Consider the following 20590-nt stretch of genomic DNA (forward strand, 5'->3'; position numbering starts at 1 on the left):
AAATAAGCCATCCTCGTTCTCCGGGCGCTGTGCAGCCTTACAAACCAGCGCCCCGGGCTGTCAGCGGGGGCGCCGGCAGGGATGCCCGAGGGCCGGCTCACCGTCATGAGCCTCATTTCCCCGAGGAGAACCGCGCCGTCCGAGTGCTCGAGGACACCCAGCAGCTCAAACACCGAGGCGCCGAGCCCCGAGGGGGCCGAGCCCTGAGGGGGCCGAGCCCTGAGCCGGCAATCGTCACATGGGCAGAGATCAGCCCAGCGCCGGCAGCCGCCGCACGGGCTCGGACCAGCCCGGCCCACCGCGCCGCCCTGCCCCGCGGAGCCACGGCGGATGGCGGCCGGCGCCGAGAAGATGCTGAACCTCATGGAGGCCGGCGGGTCCCTGCTGGAGCGGGTGGCCGTCGGCAACCCCCTCTCCCTGGTGCTGGCCGCCTCCGCCTTCGCGCTCAGCCTCGGCTACCTGTTCCAGCTGGGGTACCGGCGACACCTGGGCTCCGAGCAGAAGGTGAGCGCAGGGACGGTGCCCGCGGGCCGGGGGAGCCGGGCGGGCGGGAGCAGCCCCGGGACGGCCCTCGGCAGCGCGGCGGAGCGGGCCCGGTGGCTGCGGCGGTTCCAGCGGGCTCCGGGGGCGCCTCTGGGGCCGCTCCGGCCGGGCCGGCCTCGCCCTGCCGGGCTGCTCGGCCCCGCGGGCCGCTGAGGCGCTCGCGGAGCCCAGGGGCATTCCCGGTGCCGTTTCGTGATGGAGCTTGAGAGAAGGTTCTCGCTATGTTGTAGGTCTCTCTGTGTATGTGTTTCATACACAGTGCTAAGCTGAAGGTGCTTTTGAGGGGCTGTTTAACAAATCCTCCAGCACTGTTTCGTTTCTGGTTGCCTTCAGTTCAGAATCTTGTGCTTCCCATTCAGAGGCAGTGTAGGAAGACTTAATCATGTTCACTTTATCTTAACCTTTGCTCCTTTTAAATATAGCTCTATCTGAATAACTGAATTTTTTTTTAAGTTGGCCTTTTCACAAAAGAATTTAAGCAAATATATATAAAACTTCCTCAGTTTTATATGTAAATGGACGTGATTGTATTATTTTTGGGCACTGGCACATGCCAGAAAAGTGGTCAGAGCACCAAGCTGGCAGAGTTCGAGAAGCGCTTGGGCAGCTCTGTCAGGCACATGCTGTCACCCTTGTTCATGGTCCTGTGCACGGCCAGGAGTTGGACTTGGATCCTCGTGGGTCCCTTCCAGCTCAGAATAGTCTATTAGTTCATGAGTCTGTAATAATCTCTGAAGAAAATTCAGTGTTTATTTTTCTCTTTCTTCTACAGAACTACCCACCTTTTATTTCGTCAGGCATCCCTTTCCTTGGTCATGCAATTGCATTTGGAAAAAGTCCCATTGAATTTTTGGAAAATGCTTATGACAAGGTATGTTTTCCCACGATTGGCTGAGCATATACAAATGTATTTTTATGTGTCTGTTAAGTTCTCTGTCAGGGGCCTGTTTAAAATCGGTTCATTCTCATTTACCATCTCAAATCTGGAATGGAGTGTGCACAGTAGGCTCTGTGATCTTCAGATCAGTGTTTTCTGAGCTCTCGGGATTCACGTCACAAATGTGCTTGTGCATTTGGGTAATACTCATAGCTGAATCACAAGTTAATTAAAAAGTCATTTGCATGAAATTATTTCTTACTCTAATCAGTAACCTTTACTCACATTCTTTACCAATCTATAGCCAGCTTGAAATGCAGCTGACCACCTCTGTGGGCAACTTGATGAATTTTAAGGCCTCTCTGATGTTAAAGGAGCTGGTGTATAAAACCTCAGTAGTTTTTACACTGTAACAGCCTAGAAGGAATTAACTAAATCAGTAGAGCCTTAATTTCAATTAAATTGAATTTATCAAGCTGTTTCACATTGTCTAAATCTGGAGTTAAAAGCTTCAACCTTAGCTTGGTTAGCTTAGAGAAAGCCAAATCTGGTGCGTGAAGGTCTGCTGGAGATGACTTTTAAACTTCAAAATCTTATTTGCCCCTAATTATCTATGCATAACTCCATAAATCCAGAATTTTTTGAGACAGTGTTTGTAGATTCCTGGGGTCAATATATGCTGCAATCTCTCTGCCAGTTTTTTTAGTGTGACTGATCTTTTATTAACGTTTTCTAAAATAAATGTTTTTAAAATGTGCATGCTCACATGTGTTCATTATAACATTAGATATCACTAGTATATACATTGAGAACAAATTTAAATGTGGTTTAAAATATATTTATCTTTAATAAATGTCTGGATATTTTTTAGGAGAAGAAGTAACTCATGAAAGACTGTACGAGATTGGGATTTAATGTTTTTTGTTGTTATTTCAAAGAAATTCTTTTTGTTTATTCTCTCTCTTAGTATGGACCTGTCTTCAGTTTCACTATGGTTGGCAAGACATTCACATACCTGCTGGGCAGTGATGCTGCTGCTCTGCTGTTCAACAGCAAAAACGAGGATTTGAACGCAGAGGATGTGTACTCGCGGCTGACGACGCCGGTCTTTGGCCGGGGAGTTGCCTATGACGTCCCGAATGCGGTTTGTATTTTAAATTCCTGATCAATGGAAGAGCAGGGCAGTTTCAGTGCTGAGTAGGCAGCCCTGAGCTCCTGGCTCTGTGGGATGGGGTTGTGTTCATATGATCTGTGGCATAGGGCAGTGGATAAACAGTCTCCTCTGGATAATCTGGTGTGTTCAGTTTGTTTTCTTTACCACCTGGCCATTTATCACTCTGGATGTTATCTTCTGTTCTTGACACCATCTAATCTCACCATAGAGAAACAAACAGTGAGTCAGTTTTTCTTCCCTTGCAGCATTCCGCTTCCTGCAGCTCACTTTTTCCTTCCAAGCAACTTCAGGTGTTTCTTCTGAGAAAGCCCTAAGAGTGGTAACTTTATGCCATGCCAAATCTAGACATGGGATTAATAATTTAACAGTTGAACCACAAGGTTTGTTTTGCTCGGACAGAAATCATTCTGTGTATGTTTGCAGCATACAGTCTGCATGGGAGCACGGGGGCTGTGTCACATGGCATTGGCTGCTTTCTTCTTTGTGAGGGTAGCCTGTCATGCCAGACTCTCAAACTGCAGGAGCCAACTTATCTGAGCTGAGCATTGGCTGCTTTCTTCTTTGTGAGGGCAGCCTGTCATGCCAGACTCTCAAACTGCAGAAGCCAGCTTTTCTGTGGCCACTCCTGCTCCACTGGCACTCTGTTCAGGGCATGTTGTATAGCAGAGTAGTTGGATGGAAGAAGCAGCACTGTGATATACTTTATTTTTGGATCTTCAGTTCTGGCCTCATTTTGTTAGTATGAATGCAGTCGTTTGACAAGTTTCTGTGACCATCAGTTTATTTTCCTCCTTAGCATACCTCTTCCTTCATCCCTGCCTACATGCTGTCATTGTTTCCCAATTAATGATGTGGCTTAGGGGCACTAATCACTACTCTCTTTGCCTCCACGTTGGCATTTTGCCATGATCCAGAATAAACATGTTGTCCTTACCCTGTTCTTTTGGAAATCTCATACACAGCTAACTACCTACAACTTGCTACTTTCTAAGTAGGTAAAGGAGAACTTGGTTGTCTCCTCCTTTGTCAGGAGGTACTAAATTGTGGATAGCAGTCTAGGGGAGAATTGGTTGGTTGGCTGGTAGGTTCTTTGCCACTTGATGGATTTGCATAGCTCCTCATCCCTGTGAGAACCAGCAGGACTGGATAACGAGGAGATAATTTCTTGTGTCCTAGGAGATCTCTTCCACGACTGGGGCCATTCTAACAGACTTATTTCTACCAGTTTACATAGTCAGAGGTCTTCCTCAAAAAGTCAGGGATAGAATTGTGAATCACTTTTGCAGCTGCTGGAGTGTGGAGGGTGCATGATTCTCTGCAATACATCTCATGTTCTTCTCTGGTATATACTTGTTTCAGAAGAGTATCTGTGAATCAGGCTGCTAAGCTGGCCAGATTTTCACTGTGTTGTGCTTCTGTGGATTCTGACTGTCATGGGATGTCAGCTTGAAACTTAAAGGTCATGGTTTGTCCTTAATTCTGTGAAAGTTTACCCACTTCTTACAGATGGTTTGACTTCTGCTTTCATGGTCTTCAGTTTGTGGATGGTTTTGAATGTCTGTCTTCATGCAAGAGCTACTTCTTTGATGTGATCTAATCTCATCCATCAGTTTTATAAGATTTTCTGTAATCTCCTTGCAAATAAGCATTTCTTATCACTCTGTACTTCAGGCACATAGGGACAATGAAGACCTACCTCATTGGCCCACCATATACAGCTTTTTGTTGCTTTTTTTGAAATTCAGTATTTTTCTACAGTCAGCCTAGGTTTTCTTTTTCTCTAGAGTGCACTTGAGTTCTGCTTTAGTCAAGAGATAACCATATTATTCAGTAAGCCTTGGGTATCTGTGGATATGTCTGCTTAATTCATACCTTTGATACCAGAAGGACGTCTTTCCTATTATCTCTGCAGATCCAGAAAAATCCTTTTCCCCCACAAAAGTTACTCTTTTTCTACAGCAAGGAGATGCAGGGAGTTTGCTATTGACCTTTAAATTATCTCTGACACTGATTATCTTTAGTTTCCCTCTATGAAGCTAGAGAGGTAGCACAGCCAGTTGCGGCCAGAATGCATTCTGCTAGAGGTAAGCTGGGTTTTTTTTTTGTCACCACCACAATTTTATTTCAGACATCTAATAGGAATTAGAGAGCCATAGAAAATTTCATTGGCATTTTGCAATTGATGGGTCATACTGAAGTTTCTTTTGAGACCCCCTTTTCTCTGCTTAAGCTGCTGACTATTAATTCTGTGACTTTCAGTCATGTGTTTGGAAGAACCACCCCTTATTCTTCAAAATTAGTAACTTGCTTACTTACCAGTGATTGTGGTAATTGTTAATATTCATAGTCAATATATGAACTCATATTCACACTCTCCTTCTCCCTCCAAGCCTCTTGCAGATAGTTTTTTGTTGAGAGGAGCTGAAATTGCAGAGGATGTGTTTACTCCTGTGTGCTATTCCTGTTTCCATCAAGCTGGGGACTGGCTAGCCTGCTGCAAGGGAAAATGTGCTTGTCTCTTTGCTCTCTGACATGTGTGCCCTCTGACAGACTGCTGGGGTCCTCACTGCATTCTCAAAACAGGAGTTTCTAGGAAGCAGCTTTTCTATTAATTCTGTATTGTACATGCAGAGCCTTTGCTGCGAAGACAGTTTTTGGTGTATTACTCATGGTACAGTGCAGAGCTGTAGGGCAGATGCCTCATTCATAATTAGGGCTTAAAAACCAAATAAATAATTTTCTGAGTCAATGTCCTGTCAATGACATTGAATGGTTTCATCTAAGGAAGAGCTTTTCACCAGTAGGTTTGTTAGCTGTGAATCTGTACATAGAAAAAGAGGAAAAGGTGAGAAGGGTGTGAAACTCACTGTTTTCCGAGGAAGCAGTTTGCCTCCTGCTTCTGTGTCTGACTTCCTGGGCAGGGAGATCAGAGGGCTCTGTAAAAGAAAGGGTCACTTCTAGCCCAGGGTCCTTCTGCCTGAGAGAACACAGGAGAGGGAGAGAAGGGGAGGAGGCCACATATCAGGGGACACAGGCTAAATCCAGACTTTGCAAAGATGGGGCTGATTGTGATTAAATATCTAAAGGACATTTCATAGTTCAACTTTGCATGCATTTTGTATCTTCAGGGATAAAGCTTAATTAAGGTACTAAAATAAATTTTTTGTTTGGTACTGCAAAAGAGAACTGCAGCTCCTTTGAGCTATTAGCTTTGCATGCATTTTGTATCTTCCGGGATAAAGCTTAATTAAGATACTAAAATAATTTTTTTTGTTTGGTACTGCAAAAGAGAACTGCAGCTCCTTTGAGCTATTATTTTACTTGAATGTTTCTGAACTATTGCTTGAAAGACAAAGAAGGTGAAAAACAGAGTATTGACCCATAGTAAAAATTGAGTATCTCTTGTACCCTGCAGTCCTAATAATAATCCCTATTTACTTTTGGATGTTCTTATAGTAGAAATTCTAATAAGTTTTAGTCACATTAATATGATGGTCCTTGTACTGATTGCTTATTCTGTCTTGGTTCTTTTAGATATTTTTGGAACAGAAGAAGATGCTCAAAACTGGGCTAAACATTGCCCAGTTTAGACAGCATGTATCTGTGATTGAAGAAGAAACAAAGGAGTATTTCAAAGCATGGGGAGAATGTGGAGAAAAAAGTAAGAAGGATCAAATGCATTTTTCCTCCAGTTTTCTGGGAAGTACTTAAGCCCAATGCAGTATATTTTTGTAAAAGATGTACTGCAATATAAAAGAAATTAAAAATTATGTAGGTAAAAGTGTACTGAATATCAGAAGAAAGAAAATACAGATTTTTTTAAAATCAAATGTAAGACTATTGGAGACTAAAACTGCTCAGAAAATCACTGAAAGGAATGAAGGGCTGTCTTAGTTTTGCTGTCCTAGTCAGCTCGTGGTGCACCTTTGGAAGAATTACTAACTCTGCTAGAAAAATTTCTAGAAAGAAATACCTTAGAAAAAAGGTACCCATGAGTTTTGCTCATTTTGGATGATGGTATCAGTCAGCTCAGTGTAACCACTTCCTAGTCCCTGGGAAAAGCTGCAATTCTGACTTCGTAGAGAGCCTGTGCTGAAGATCTTGGCCCTGGGAGTTTCTGCAGTGAAAAACTGCATCCTTGAAGCTGATACGGTTACCTCAGTGACAAAAGTGTTACTTTCTCTCATTCCCAACTTGCCCATCATCATCATTGCAAGCTCACAGTTGCATAACAGTGTCAAATATTCTTTAAACATACATACTTATATTTAAATGCATAAAAATAATATAATACATGTCACATTTTAATATATTGAATTATTTTGAATGTATATGATTTTTATGTAAACATAGTAATAGGGTAATATATAAATTGATATTTAAGTAAGTAGTCTAAGGACTACTATATAAAAATAACTTAGTGAGCAGGAAAATTAACTGGATTTGGATCCTATGGATTTGGATTTCAGGGTTAAATCTTTGTATTTAACTTACATTTATTAAGGATTGAGCTTGTGATGAATGGCTTGCTTTGGAAGAATTACTGACTCTGTTAGAAAAATTTCTAGAAAGAAATACCTTAGAAAAAAGGTACCCATGATCTAATTAAAGAGTTGTTCAAAGAGACATCTGATCAGACACATTTCAGTAATGTTTTTCGAACCTTTCCTCAGACCTGTTTGAAGCCCTTTCAGAACTGATCATTTTGACAGCAAGCCATTGCTTGCATGGGAAGGAGATCCGAGGTTTGCTGGATGAGAAGGTGGCTCAGCTGTACGCCGACCTGGATGGGGGTTTCACTCACGCTGCCTGGCTGCTGCCAGGCTGGCTGCCTCTGCCGAGCTTCAGGTACCAGCACTGACAGATGAAGCAACTTAAGCATTTTATCTAAACATCATTGTTTGGATTGCCCCTATCCCCACCACTTCTTTGTAAGCTATTCTATACATCCCAGCGAATGCTCATAAGCATTTTGTGCTATGTTGTGTAAAGTTGCTAATGGAAGTGTTTTGAATTGCAGACGACGAGATCGAGCACACAGAGAAATAAAGAATATTTTCTACAAGGTTATCCAGAAACGTCGAAAGTCTGAGGAAAAGGAGGATGACATGCTCCAAACTCTACTTGATGCTTCATACAAGTAAGCCAAGAGTTTAAAGACTTGTTTTTAAGATTTACTTTAGCTTTGAGCTCTTTAGTTAGAATTATCTACCAAAACCCAAGAAACACTCCTGCATATTCTGAATTGGTTTTGTTGCATGCAATTTGTCCTAGTTGTATTCTTAAAAATAGGTTTAAAACTTAGTTGTCAATGGCTATTCAGATTTCTGAGATTTTCGTTGGTGGTCAGGAGGTGACTGAGGTTGCTTCCTTTCTCTTTGCTGGCTGTTGAGGAATGATTTTCTTTAAGGCTCCTAAAGAGTCTCTCTCCTTCTCTTCTCCCTTCTCCCTACCCTAAGATCTTTTGCCTCTTCATTTAGGGTAGACAATAAAAGAGTAGAAGGAGTAAGAAGTACATTAGAAGAAATGGTAAATACTACATTGTAAATAACAATGCTAAATAGTGAAATGTGACCACATGAAGCTCCCACGTGGTTCTGTTCGATGCAGGGACGGGCGCGCGCTGACGGACGATGAAATAGCGGGAATGCTGATCGGGCTGCTGCTGGCAGGGCAGCACACGTCCTCCACCACCAGCGCCTGGCTCGGCTTCTTCCTGGCCCGGGACAAAGCCCTGCAGGAGCAGTGCTATGCAGAACAGAAAGCTGTGTGTGGGGAGGACTTGCCACCCTTAACTTACGACCAGGTTGGTTTGTGTGTTACATTAGCACTGAGGGGTATTTTTATACTTTTAGATGCTTATTTAGGAAAAAAAATTAAAAGCTCATCAGACATGAAATACAGTGACATGCTTTTCTGTTAAAATAATAATTGGCACAGTCATCTTTCTGATAATGCTGTTTGCCAGTACATTTACTCTTCTCTTCCTGTCTAAGTAAATTTTCAGCTTGATACTGTTTTTTAATCAGTGTTCATTAGAAAGAATGCAGTTCCTATGTTTATTTAATAAATGACAGTTCTGTACCAGAGGAAGATCCTCATATTTCCATTGAGAAAAGCAATGCAGTGTCACTGTTTTTTAATCAGTGTTCGTTAGAAAGATTGCAGTTCCTATGTTTATGTACCAGAGGAAGATCCTCATATTTCCATTGAGAAAAGCAATGCAGTGTGACATTGTTCTTTAATTAGGCAACAGAAAATACTTAAGAGACAAATCACTAAGACAGTAGTTGTATTTGATTGCAATGGGCAGTGATTTTTTCCTTCTCAAATGAATCAAATGGAAAAGAAATAATCAGTGTAGCTAATGAAGTACATGTAAATATAAGCTGCTTACTCTTCACTATTTTATGTTTTTAAACAGTATAAAATAGCATTTTGTTTGTGTTGAATAAACTTGGCTATATTTTGATACATAATTTTATCTCTATTTTCAGCTCAAGGATCTCAGTTTGCTGGATCGCTGTCTAAAAGAAACTTTAAGGCTTAGACCTCCTATAATGACCATGATGAGAATGGCCAGAACTCCTCAGGTGAGGACACCTCCTGGAGCTAATTTCACTGCAGCAGCACAGGCCAGGTCAGAGGTATCTCAGCTGGCAGAAGCAAACACATCTGAGCTGTGTTTGCTGGCAGGGAGGAAAGCTGATGGCATTCTGGGGTTCTGTCAGTGGTAGCATAGCCGGCGTTGAGCTACAAAAGCAATTAATACATTGAACTTTGTATTTTTTACGTTCATGTGGAATTGTGTCCAGTTTCAGACCCCTGCAGCCCCCAGCAAGCAAAAGACTGAAGTGAAACACGCAGAGGGCCCACCTGGCTGGGAGGGGGCTGCAGCACTGGTGGTGAGAGGCTGAGGGAACAGGGATTGTTCCATCTGGAGAAGAGCAGCTCTGGGATCTAGCAACAGCCATGTGCAGTTTTCTTCCGCAAAACTGACACTTTCTTGTCAGTCTTATTTGAGCTTAGTTTGGTGCCACAATTTTTTTGTTTGCCAGGTACTTTAAATTGCTGTAATGGCAAAATTTGACATGCATTTAATACAAGCTAGGTACATCTGAAAGAAAAGTTTGTTTTGTACAAGTACGGTACCATGTAAAAAAATTCACAGTGTTTTTAACTATGTCCCTTCAATGTCAAAGGCATTTTTTTGTTTGCCAGGTACTTTTAATTGCTGTAATGGCAAAATTTGGCATGCATTTAATACAAGCTAGGTAAATCTGAAAGAAAACTTTGTTTGTACAAGTACAGTACTATGTAAAAAAATTCACAGTGTTTTTAACTATGTCCCTTCAATGTCAAAGGCTTTTAATAAATTTTAACTTCATTCTTTTTTTTTTTTTACAACCTCCTTCTGTAGAGTTCTCAGCCTTACTAAAACAGCTGGAATATTCCTGCAACTACTTGAGCACTGTGTCCTGTTCAAGTGCTTCATGAGAGGAAGTGTTAGGCTGCAGTAATTTTAAATGCACTCAATAAATTTTAATTTCATTCTTTCTTTTTTTTTTTTTTTTTACAACCTCCTTCTGTAGAGTTCTCAGCCTTACTAAAACAGCTGGAATATTCCTGCAACTACTTGAGCACTGTGTCCTGTTCAAGTGCTTCATGAGAGGAAGTGTTAGGCTGCAGTAATTTTAAATGCACTTGGCCAAAAACTCTTGAAATGTAAAGCCTCATGATGTAACACTTCAGGTAACGTTTTAAAAAGAAAAATAGAGACATTTTGTCATGTGGGGTCTTGTCTTTTCTCCTGTAGACTGTTGGTGGATATAATATTCCCCCCGGCCATCAAGTGTGTGTATCTCCCACTGTTAATCACAGACTCAGAGACTCCTGGAATGATGCTCTGGACTTCAAGCCTGACAGATACCTCCAAGATAACCCAGCAGCTGGAGAGAAGTTTACATACATTCCATTTGGGGCTGGTGAGTAAGAGAATGCAGCCCTTTCTGTGAGGTTGTGCTGAGGTGGCTCACACCAGCTTGACTCACATATTTTCAAGTCAAGGACAAACCTGGTAACACAAGTTTAGTTGAAGGTAAAGAAAAAGTCTGCAGAGTACCAATTTTCAGAACAGTTTGCAAATATTGCTGTGATGGACTTAGAGCTGATCTCATTTCTGTGTTGCAAATGCTTCTTCCCTGATACATAAATGAATGCTTTCTAGTGGGGACAGAACAGCACAATCTCATTCCACTTACTCGTCTGCTTTATGCAGTGACAACTTGGAAAAATAAGACATGGGTGGAATAATAGAATGGGGTATGTGAAACATCAGAGCTTCAGACTGTTGAGAATTGTCTGCATAAAACTTCTGAAGTTTTCTGATTGTCAAAGGCAATCCAATAAAATATTCTAACTGCATTTTATGGCTTTCTTTTTAGGCCGTCATCGCTGCATTGGAGAAAACTTCGCTTATGTTCAAATTAAGACTATTTGGTCTACTTTGCTTCGTTTGTATGAATTTGATCTCATCAATAACTATTTTCCAACTATAAATTATACAACAATGATACACACACCTAACAACCCTGTTATCAGATACAAGAGGCGGTCACTGTAAACTCTGGCGCTAAAACCTTACTTTTTAAAGTTGTGTGAACTAACAGACTTCTGAATAAAATTGTGACAGAATAAGTGGCAGATGGAAGCTGATGAATCTACTGTTAGGAAAGCAACAGTAGTCTACCAAATGTCTAAGTTTTGCATCTATTTTGTTTGCCCACAGTGTTTACTGCTGCTGTGTATAATTGCTTGTTCTACAATTTTCTCATTGCATTTTTAAAGCAAAAGCATCTTTTCTATTGATGTAACACTTTTAAGGTGCATGCCAGATCCTCTTAATGAAGAAAAACTAATTTCTACACATGGAACTCTTTCCTTTTGAAAAATAATTGAAGATTACTTTCCCCAGATAACCAAGGGGCAAGGCTGCCTACCTTGCCTCTGTACCCAATTTCAGCAAACCCAGCTGGGAACAGGCACCACAGGGGACTGTACTTGGTGGGGCCTCCTTTGGCATTTATGATCCTGTTCCAAGCGAGGGATGGTCTTGGCTGGTTTAAGAAAATGCTACTGTACAATTAAGTGGTAGGCAGAGTTCAAAGTGTTCACAGGTAAGTCATTTCAAGAATGAGCCATTTAACTGTCTAACTTGAAGTAGTTGTAAAATGCTTATGTTCAGAAAGCAACAAGTAATTCTCTAAAAAAAAATTGAAAGTGGTGATCTCTGGAAGTTTGATGTCAAGTGTAAGAGTAACAATATGAAGATACCAACAACATGAATTTTGTAAATAACATGTGTATAAAAAGGTGAAATAGCTGAATGTTGTCTGGGTTTGTACTGACTCATGCAGGATTGTTAAATGGTGTTTGGTTCAAGAGTGCTTATGACAAATGGTAATGAGCCCTGGCTCATGGGAATTTTGAATTAAATTTGTAAACAAACGTCTTGGGTAATTTTTCCATGCTCAACTCTGAACAACTTTTTGAAAAGATTTCATCAGTAAATTTTAAACTCTCTCTTGGAGTGGGCAGTGTCCCCTTCAGCAGTGCTTCATGTAATCAGGGTTTTGTCGTGTCCTTCCTGGTCTAAATTCAGTGTAACTGTTCTAAAACCTTGTGTATCAGTCATGGCATGTGAAGGAACACAGGCTCTTCCCTCCCAGCCCTGTCAGATGTGACCAGAGTCTGCAGAAGCCAGGCTTGTCCCTGTCACTCTCTGATAGCAGCACTTTGGAATCTGTAAAAAGTCTAGCTGCAGTCACTACAAGCAGGAGGAACTCAGGCAGGAGCAACCTGTTCCATGTGAATAAGGGAGCGGTTCTTGAACACAGTTAGAAGCATGAAGTCATGTTTATTTCAGTACTTTGACAAAATACCCATAAAATTCAAAACTTCTACCATTACAAAAATAGGTCTCTACAAGTGATATTCTGTCTGCACTGCCAGTAGCAAATATTATGAGAGTCAATGTAACTTCAGTAGCCTTGCCAGAAAAAGTGCAAGTAAACTTTGCTGAATGTAGCTCAATTTAATTAATACACAAGTTTCATCTTCGCACCCGTTTGATAAATACACACTTCATAAGTTAATCATTTAAATTAGCATTCCACAAATATACATGTAATTTAATGGTGGGGGGATTTGTTTTGGGTTTGGGGTTTTTTTTTGAGGGGGGGGTTGTTTGGGGATTTTTTTTTTGTTCAGATTTTTTTTTCCCATAAACACAAAGTGCCTACATCCATAAATCCCAGTCTCTGTGGGTGTGCCAGGATGGAACTGTATACAATCGTATAGCTGTGTTCATATTGGTCCCACAATATACACATTATACAAAAGCACAGAAAGAGCACAGATTTACAGAAGGCAATCTGTTAGCATCACTGCCAGTGATGGAGATGTTGAAGGGTATTATTATCTTCTTATACCCATGTGCAACTGAGTGTATGAAGTCGAACCTGTAAGATGGAGAAAAATTGTCATCAGGATTACTTGGAACAAGTACATACATTCAGCTGAATAAGTGTGAAAGATTTTAACGGGAAATGATGGAATAGGGTGTTTTATAGATCAAAACTTTTAAGAACAAAACTTACCCAAATGATGGGGAAGACAAACACAAGAATACAAAACTCAACTTTGATAAATTTTATCCCATTGTTCTAACAATTTTCTTGATGTACTCTTTCAGTACTCTTTTTTTTTTTTTTACTCTTTCAGTACAAAAATCATCATCTATGGGACAATAGATGTAATAGAAGTGGTAGGAGAAAAAATTCCTCTCCCACATTCCAATCTTCTGGGTACATTTTTCTCTATGTAACTTAAACTCCTAACAAGATGCCAACTGAATCCTTGTGCATTTATTAGAGATCAAGAAGTAAATAGTTACCAATAATCTCAAAATCTATAATGAAAGCATGCTTGTATACCTCTTTTCAAAGATTTTTACAATCTTATTTTAAGTGAGCTTTTTGCTACAGCTCAGAAATGCCTCTGAAGGCTGAAGATCGAAATGGAAGTTGTTTGTTCTGTATCTCAGAGAACCAGCCCCCACGTGGCAGTGGTCCCTGTGCTGCCCAGAGGTGCTGGGGAGGGTGCCTGAGCCCCACCTGACTGCACGCTGCCGAGCCGCTTCTGCAGTGCCTCCAGGCGATGGATGTAATCCGTCAGAGCCCTTTCGGGATCGTAGTTCTGCAGCTGGGGACAGGCGAAGGAGACTGGGTTTAAATCAGCATGCATCCCGTGGAGCCTAGGGACAGAACAACACACACCATTTCAAAAAGGAAATCTGGAGTAAAAATAGCAACACAGCAAAATACTGTAGGCAGAAATACCTTATGGCCTGCATGGCCCTTAGCGTATCCGTGTGGTAGCCAGCACATCAAACCCATTTATCCTCCCTGCCACTTACTGCCCAAGCCAGAGAAACCACTCTTCCCCCTGGCCTTTTCTTTCCACTGCACAGGATTTGTTGCTGCTTTTTTTTGAGACAAAGACCGACCAGCACATTCCTAGTGAGATTGCAGCAGAATCCATGGTAGACTGAAGTTTAGTTTTCTATTAAGAAGCTTGTGTCAACAAGGACACCACCATCTTTACAGAATTCTACCTCTTGTCATTACTCTCTGTAAGTAAAAGTCAATACTGGCTAAGATAGGTTAAAGGTTTTTACTATGTAAACTAATATGGTTATGACAAACTAAGACAATACAAATATTAAGGTGGTTTACATGAAAATGAAACCCAAAAATGGCTAGAATTTGATATTCAGTGAAGATCTGAACTCACAACTTCATATAAGCTCATCAAAGTATGACGGCACTCATAAAAATGTTACCCTTGATGAAAAATGTCTGGTTTCACTGGCAGGGGTGTGCTGTGATGAGTAACCACACTCTCAAAGCCTGAGACATCATTTTTGACATATTCTTACAAAAAAGTTAAATCTTGCAGCATCAAAGGTTACAAACCTTAGCAGTAAACACTGAGGCTTTCAGTTACTTAAACGGTGTCTGAAAGCCAATAATAATAAAAAACTCGAAATATACTTATATTGAAAGTTTATAGGAGATCCAGGAGATTCTATGCCTCACCTGGATCTAGAAGAATGCCTCTGTTCTCCATAAAGATCCATGCCACCAGAAAATGAATCAGGCCGTAATTCATTACCTAGAAATACAAAATATACAGAATATTAGAAATACAAAAAGCAGTGTCTTGAAAACTAAAAAAGTAAGACCTTTTGGCACTCTTCTGGGAATCTCAGATATGAGTTTTCTGTTTGCATATCACAAAAATGGCATTTAACAAGTGTAGACCACTTTCAGACTCCCTCAAGCAAAAGCAGAGGTGAAATCCTGGCCTCACTGACGTCAATGAGAAAACTCCCACAGACTGAGCAAAGATTTTATTGCAGACCTAAACAGACAGTAAATAATAAAGAAGTTTCTGATTCTCCTTAAAACTCCCACAAAAAAGCAAACAGAAAACTGTTATTTCCCAAACTTAAACCTATAACAAAAGAATGACAAGCATTTGTTCTAAGGAGAAGACCGTGGTACAGATCTCCTACGTAAACTCCAATGACTCAGCTAAAACTGCTTTCATGAACATGCTCCATAGGGAAACCTTCCTTATTTTTTTAAATCCCACCCACAATGGAGCAAAACAAAAACGAAGAGGAAACAAATAGGTTAGTGTCTGTGCTGAGCATGAAAACTGAGAAATAGGTTAATCCAAACAATTACAGCAAAAGAAAGAGGGAACAGCCCCCATTCATTCCACGTGAGGATAATAAAAATTAAAACCCATCTCTATTAAGCAGTGGTATGACTTGTGAATATAATTTTTTCAGTCATTAGTGGGCTGTGACTTACCTGTGTTCTGGCTAAAGACATCCCTATTGATAGTCAGATTACCAGAACCTGTAACTCTGTGCCATCGACGAACCAGGAACTTCATTCTGCATTTCAAATTTAAAAAAAAACAACAAAAAGCTTCAGGATAAATGAAATAGTCTGATAGAAGTAATCTGCTTCTTGTATTCTAGAAATTCTAAGAATTTCTTGACCAGCAAGCAAAATTAATACATGGGCATCTAAAACCTGAGTATCAAATACGAAACATCCTTTTGCACATCCCTAAGAAAGACCATCTTTTGTCCAAAGCTGCTTTCAGTTTCACATGTACAATTCCAGAGGTGCTGTATTAGTCCAAGTGGACAGTAAATGGCTCAAACACCTAAGCTACACCACACCAGTGTTTTAAAATCATACCAAATATACTTTTTTTTACTCTGTTGCAGCCCCAAAACTACAACTGCAGAGCACTATGAGTAAAATTCTCACAACAGGTACATGAACACTTCCTTGAATTTATATGACACACAAGCCTCAGAACAATAGCAAGCAGAAGTGCCTGGGGGTTCAAACCTTTGTAAAGAAGGTTAGCAACATGGCAGAACTATGCAGCAATAAACTTTACTTTTTTTTTCTTCCTCTTTTCTTCCTGCTCACACTTAGTCGTGTGAAATTCAAAGGACTATCTAGATTAAGAAAATTAATTCCTAAATCTATATTATACTTACATTTAAGATTTTAATCTTTAAAGGAAATTAAGTTGCAGAAAAAACCTTTGTAAATAAGTGCAATCCTTAGAACTGCTCATAATTTTTTTGAATAATATGACTTTACCCAGTACACTCCATCTGTGATTATCAGATACTGAGCCCTTTTCAACCACAATCAGACTGCTTAATTCTGCTGCAGAATTTACCTACACTTTGCTCACCTTCTCACCCTACAAGTATCTACTATATTCATGACTACCAAAAATATGTCATTTAAACAGGATGGAATATGACAATTTCTAGACTTCACTAGAGAGCTAGGAAAGTATTTATTAAACAGCACAGTCCTATCTGTTTGAAATGTAACTTCCTCCAGGTTACCTTGAAATTGCAATGGACACTCTGACTGCAGAGCGAAATCGTGTGAAACCCTTTGAATGATGTGTGATGATTTCAAGGTCTGTGTAGGAAGGCTGTCCCCCCATCCGTGCTATGAGGGCCAGTGTGGCTTCTTCACACTCCTGGAATCCTCCTAGTAACAGCAGCAAGTATTTTTTCTGATATATGAGAGCTTTCCGGAAGCTCTCTGCTCGTAGGTATTTGCCATAAATTCTCTGCAACAAGAGAAAAAGACAAAAAGCTCCATAAGCTCCAAGAATCACAACAGTTCCAAGACCTTTGACATTGTTACTTCTACAGCATTTCTGTGATAATTCATTTCTCAGCACCAGGAGAAGACTGTGCTGCTGCTCACACTTGTTGAATGCAACTTCATACATTGAGGATCACCTAACAGCAAGAAATAGAGCACATACAAAAGGACAACACAGGTGTTTATATGTCATTCTTGGAGAGAAAAAATAATAGTCAGGTACCTGAAGATGAAACTTTTCAAACTGAATTAGTATCTTTTTACTCAGAATAAAGCAGAGTGAACACAATGAAAAATAAGCCCAAATAAAAAATTTTAAAGCAGCTGTCATTAGTATGTGGGGGAAAAAAAAAATCTTCTTACCCTTAAAACAGCATTTTCAGTATCTGATCCCAGTTCTCTGAGGAAAGCCTCACTCCTGAGCTCTGCTCTCAGCTTGGAGAGTTCTGCATCAGCTTGTTTCAAAGATTTCTGCAGCGACAGCCTTTCTCTGTTCCACATTTCCTTCTCAGAAGCAACAAGAGTATCAATATTAACTCCATCTGATAAGTGCCTAGAAGACTGAAGACAAAGGAAACTGAATTTGAGTGATATGATTTGGAGAAGCTTAGGCCATGTCATTCTAGTCATTGGTTTGGTGGAGAGCTCAGAAAATTAACAAGAAAAGCTATTCAGTGCTTGGAGCTGAGGCCACCCTTGCACTCTGACACCTCAAAAACAGTGACTTGAGGAGCCCAATCAATGTCCCAGAAAATACAGCTTCTCTGAAAAAAAGTCCCTTCAACTGGATCATACTGGCTTCATGATCTTCATGGCTATCTGGATCTATCTGGATCTGCTTATCATGGTGATGAGACAGAGATAAAAAAAAAGCGTAAAGCGTTTAAAATAAAAGAGTAGTTAACAAAAAGAAGCTGGGTAAAATCACTAAGTTTTACACTTAACAGAGTGAGTTGAGACATACTGACCACTGAACAAGAATAACTCACACCAATTTACTCTGTAGAGGGAAGTCAAGAAAGACAGGGTGACCAGGACAAGAAATTAGGCTTTTATGTCTGTATACATAACTCATTAGATCAGCACCAGCAAGGACATACATAGTCTGCAGAAGGCTGTCTGTGCTGGTATCTTCTCAGTTCTTCCTCCAGTTTCATAAGAGCATTCCTTAAATTATTCTTCTCCTCACTCAGTCTGCTGACAAAGCCTGTCAGCTCAGCATTTTGCCTGAGCAGCCTCTCAGTCAGAGAGCTGGATGGAGTCCCCGGCGGCAGCACCATCTTCAGCTACGAGGAAGAAAGAAAACCAAACTCAACTTCTATTGGATCCAGATTGCCAGTCTGAAAATAACTGGCTTACAGTGAAAAACATTTATAGATAATGATCATAGCTTTGTATCAACTTCATATAAAAAACTTCAGCATACATGTAAACTACAAATCATGGTGATTTTCTTGTCTATACTTACCCTGTACATTACAACAAAGTATTTTCATACTAGCTCAATTGTACCAGCTAAAATAATTTGCCAAGTTTTCTACTGTGTTTATGTTTATCTAACTTAGAGGAAAAGGAAAAAGCTTTTTTCAAATTACATTGAAAATCCTTGCTTAAAATACAGGACTAAATACAGGGACCAAATCAAGCCCACTTAAAAATCAAATACTGCCAAATTCTTTGCAACAGACTACCTCACTTCATTTTTTTTACACAGGTGCATGCCACTCAACCTTCAGTGGCCTTTCATTTGGTAAATACAAGGCAGTTAAAGTAAATGTGTTGTGTCAACACAGTACAGTAAATACTAAATGTTGATTTTAATATCAGGAAGTACTGAGAAAAGTTTCCTCAGTTACAGGATTACTGTTGAAAGGAAAGTATCTTAAAGAAAAAGCCATGAGATGAAGACATTTAAAATAAAACTGGAAAAAGTTTTGATTTGAAAGTTGAAAACCCACTTTTAAAGCATCAAAAATTGAAAAGAAAAAAAAAACAAACCACCACCACCACCAAAAAAAACCAAAAAAACAAAAAAACCCCAAAAAAACCCCACCAGCAAAGGGGGTTTTATACTTTACAAACTCCAGTCAGAATACTCATTACAAACTCCTTGCAGTTTCTGCTCACAGGTCTTTATCCTAACTCTCCCATCGAAATTACAGCATTGACACTCACCTCTTCCAGATTGGGCAATCCAGGCAGTATTTTCAGTTCTGAAATAACTTCTTCAATAGCATTTTGTACTGAAATGAAGTCCCGATCATCTGCTGTTTCAAACTGCAATCTGAAATAAAAGAGGTTTCAACAGCAGATCAACTCTGACACCACAAGCCAGACTAACAGGACTTTCCATGGATTCCTATGCACTGGATCCATAGCAAGTCACTTGGCAGTTACTGGAGACAGGGCAACATTTTCAAGACTGCTAAGTGACTCTAAACAAAATTGTCTTGATTTAAAAAAAAAGTGTATAGGACAGTTTTCACTCATTTGTAGACAGTGATATTCTATATGAAACACATTTAAAATAGTGGTTCTGCTCCCTAAAAATCTGTTGAATCTGTGTTATCAAAATCCTAGGGTATTTTCCAGATATACTGCATTCTGCTTTGCCCAAATGTTTCAGAAGGAATGTTTAATATTAAATGACCATCACAGCAAAATAAAAACAGATTCAAACCTCCCACAGACCTGTCACCATGATATTTTTAAATCTTATGGAGATAGTAACCTTCCAAAAATAAGAATCAAGATCAGTTTCACTTGGCCATAATAATTTTTTCCCCAAGGACAATGATCAGAACAATAATCCCTATATTCATCCCCTTATGCATGATGAATTATTTAATTATTGTTTTAAATTCTTCTACCTATACCATACCCAGATAAACCTTATCACATTTCATAAGAAAAAAATACTATTCTGCTGTGCCTTGGAAAGGACCCTATTAAAACACATAGGATTTACAGCAGCACTTGATACTCTGTGATCCTGTCTTCCATCAGTATATCTCAAGTAACAGCACACACAGTAAAACTAACAACCTTAAACCCAATTAAATCCTGCAGTCTGTGAATTAGGATTCAAACCCAATATATTAGCTTGCTGGCTGCTATTTACTAAACCAAATGGCTGAAGACTGGTCTAACCTGCTAGCAGCTTTCCAAGCCAACTGCTTCAGCTTTGGAGATGCATTTTGCAGCTTTTGTCTGACTTTTTCCAGAATTTCAGTAGCAGCAGAGAGATCTGTCAGTGTGCGGTAAGTCAACTCATTTGTTTCAGCCCCTTCCATTTTTTGCTGGAGAACCCAATTTCTTGTTCTGTCAGTGGGTGTATCCCAGGTAGTCTGGAAAGAAATATGCATTTATACACATATATATGTATAGTATGTGATCCAGTGCTGTAAAATGAAAACATATGATTTTGAAACATACTCAGAAACAGAAGAACAGATAATCCTGAGAGAGAAAGAAATTTGGTGCGACTACAACACTGCTGTAATGTAGCACTAAACTATCATTCATGAAAGATCTAGTGTCTTTCTTGACTAAGAACTAGCAATCATGGAGCTACAGTGTGAATCCACTCAAAAAACTCAGCAGGATGTCACCAAGCCTTTCTGTTTCTTCCATCAGCAGCTCCTTTACCAGTTTGCAAGGAATCTGGGCAACTGGGCCTATGTGTTTTGGTAACCAATTGATAGTCAGAAG

The 20590-nt window shown here is 40.0% G+C and overlaps 2 protein-coding genes across 10 annotated transcripts in view; one reads left to right on the top strand and one right to left on the bottom strand.

The window, feature by feature from the left end:
* The first annotated feature begins 237 nt into the window (after positions 1–237).
* On the top strand, positions 238–12215 carry LOC120504063 (lanosterol 14-alpha demethylase). Its single transcript, XM_039713224.1, has 10 exons — positions 238–504; positions 1316–1414; positions 2388–2564; positions 6129–6255; positions 7268–7442; positions 7615–7734; positions 8205–8400; positions 9092–9187; positions 10411–10579; positions 11039–12215. Exons 1-10 carry the CDS (start codon positions 331–333, stop codon positions 11215–11217), a joined length of 1512 nt encoding a protein of 503 aa, XP_039569158.1. The 5' UTR covers positions 238–330; the 3' UTR covers positions 11218–12215.
* A 270-nt stretch (positions 12216–12485) lies between these two features.
* AKAP9 (A-kinase anchoring protein 9) overlaps positions 12486–20590 on the bottom strand; it is a 105557-nt gene continuing 97452 nt past the window's right edge. For all 9 annotated transcript variants that reach the window (XM_039713209.1, XM_039713178.1, XM_039713199.1 and 6 more), the window contains 9 exons: positions 20030–20226; positions 19055–19163; positions 17980–18165; positions 17243–17440; positions 16609–16841; positions 15536–15621; positions 14753–14828; positions 13769–13908; positions 12486–13114 (listed from right to left, as the gene is read on the bottom strand). In XM_039713209.1, coding sequence (XP_039569143.1) covers positions 13071–13114; positions 13769–13908; positions 14753–14828; positions 15536–15621; positions 16609–16841; positions 17243–17440; positions 17980–18165; positions 19055–19163; positions 20030–20226 — 1269 coding nt within the window. In that variant the 3' untranslated portion in view covers positions 12486–13070. The remainder of the gene's footprint in view (positions 13115–13768; positions 13909–14752; positions 14829–15535; positions 15622–16608; positions 16842–17242; positions 17441–17979; positions 18166–19054; positions 19164–20029; positions 20227–20590) is intronic.

Source organism: Passer montanus, unplaced genomic scaffold (assembly GCF_014805655.1).
Source record: "Passer montanus isolate IOZ18808 unplaced genomic scaffold, ASM1480565v1 scaffold10, whole genome shotgun sequence".
NCBI lineage: Eukaryota > Metazoa > Chordata > Aves > Passeriformes > Passeridae > Passer > Passer montanus.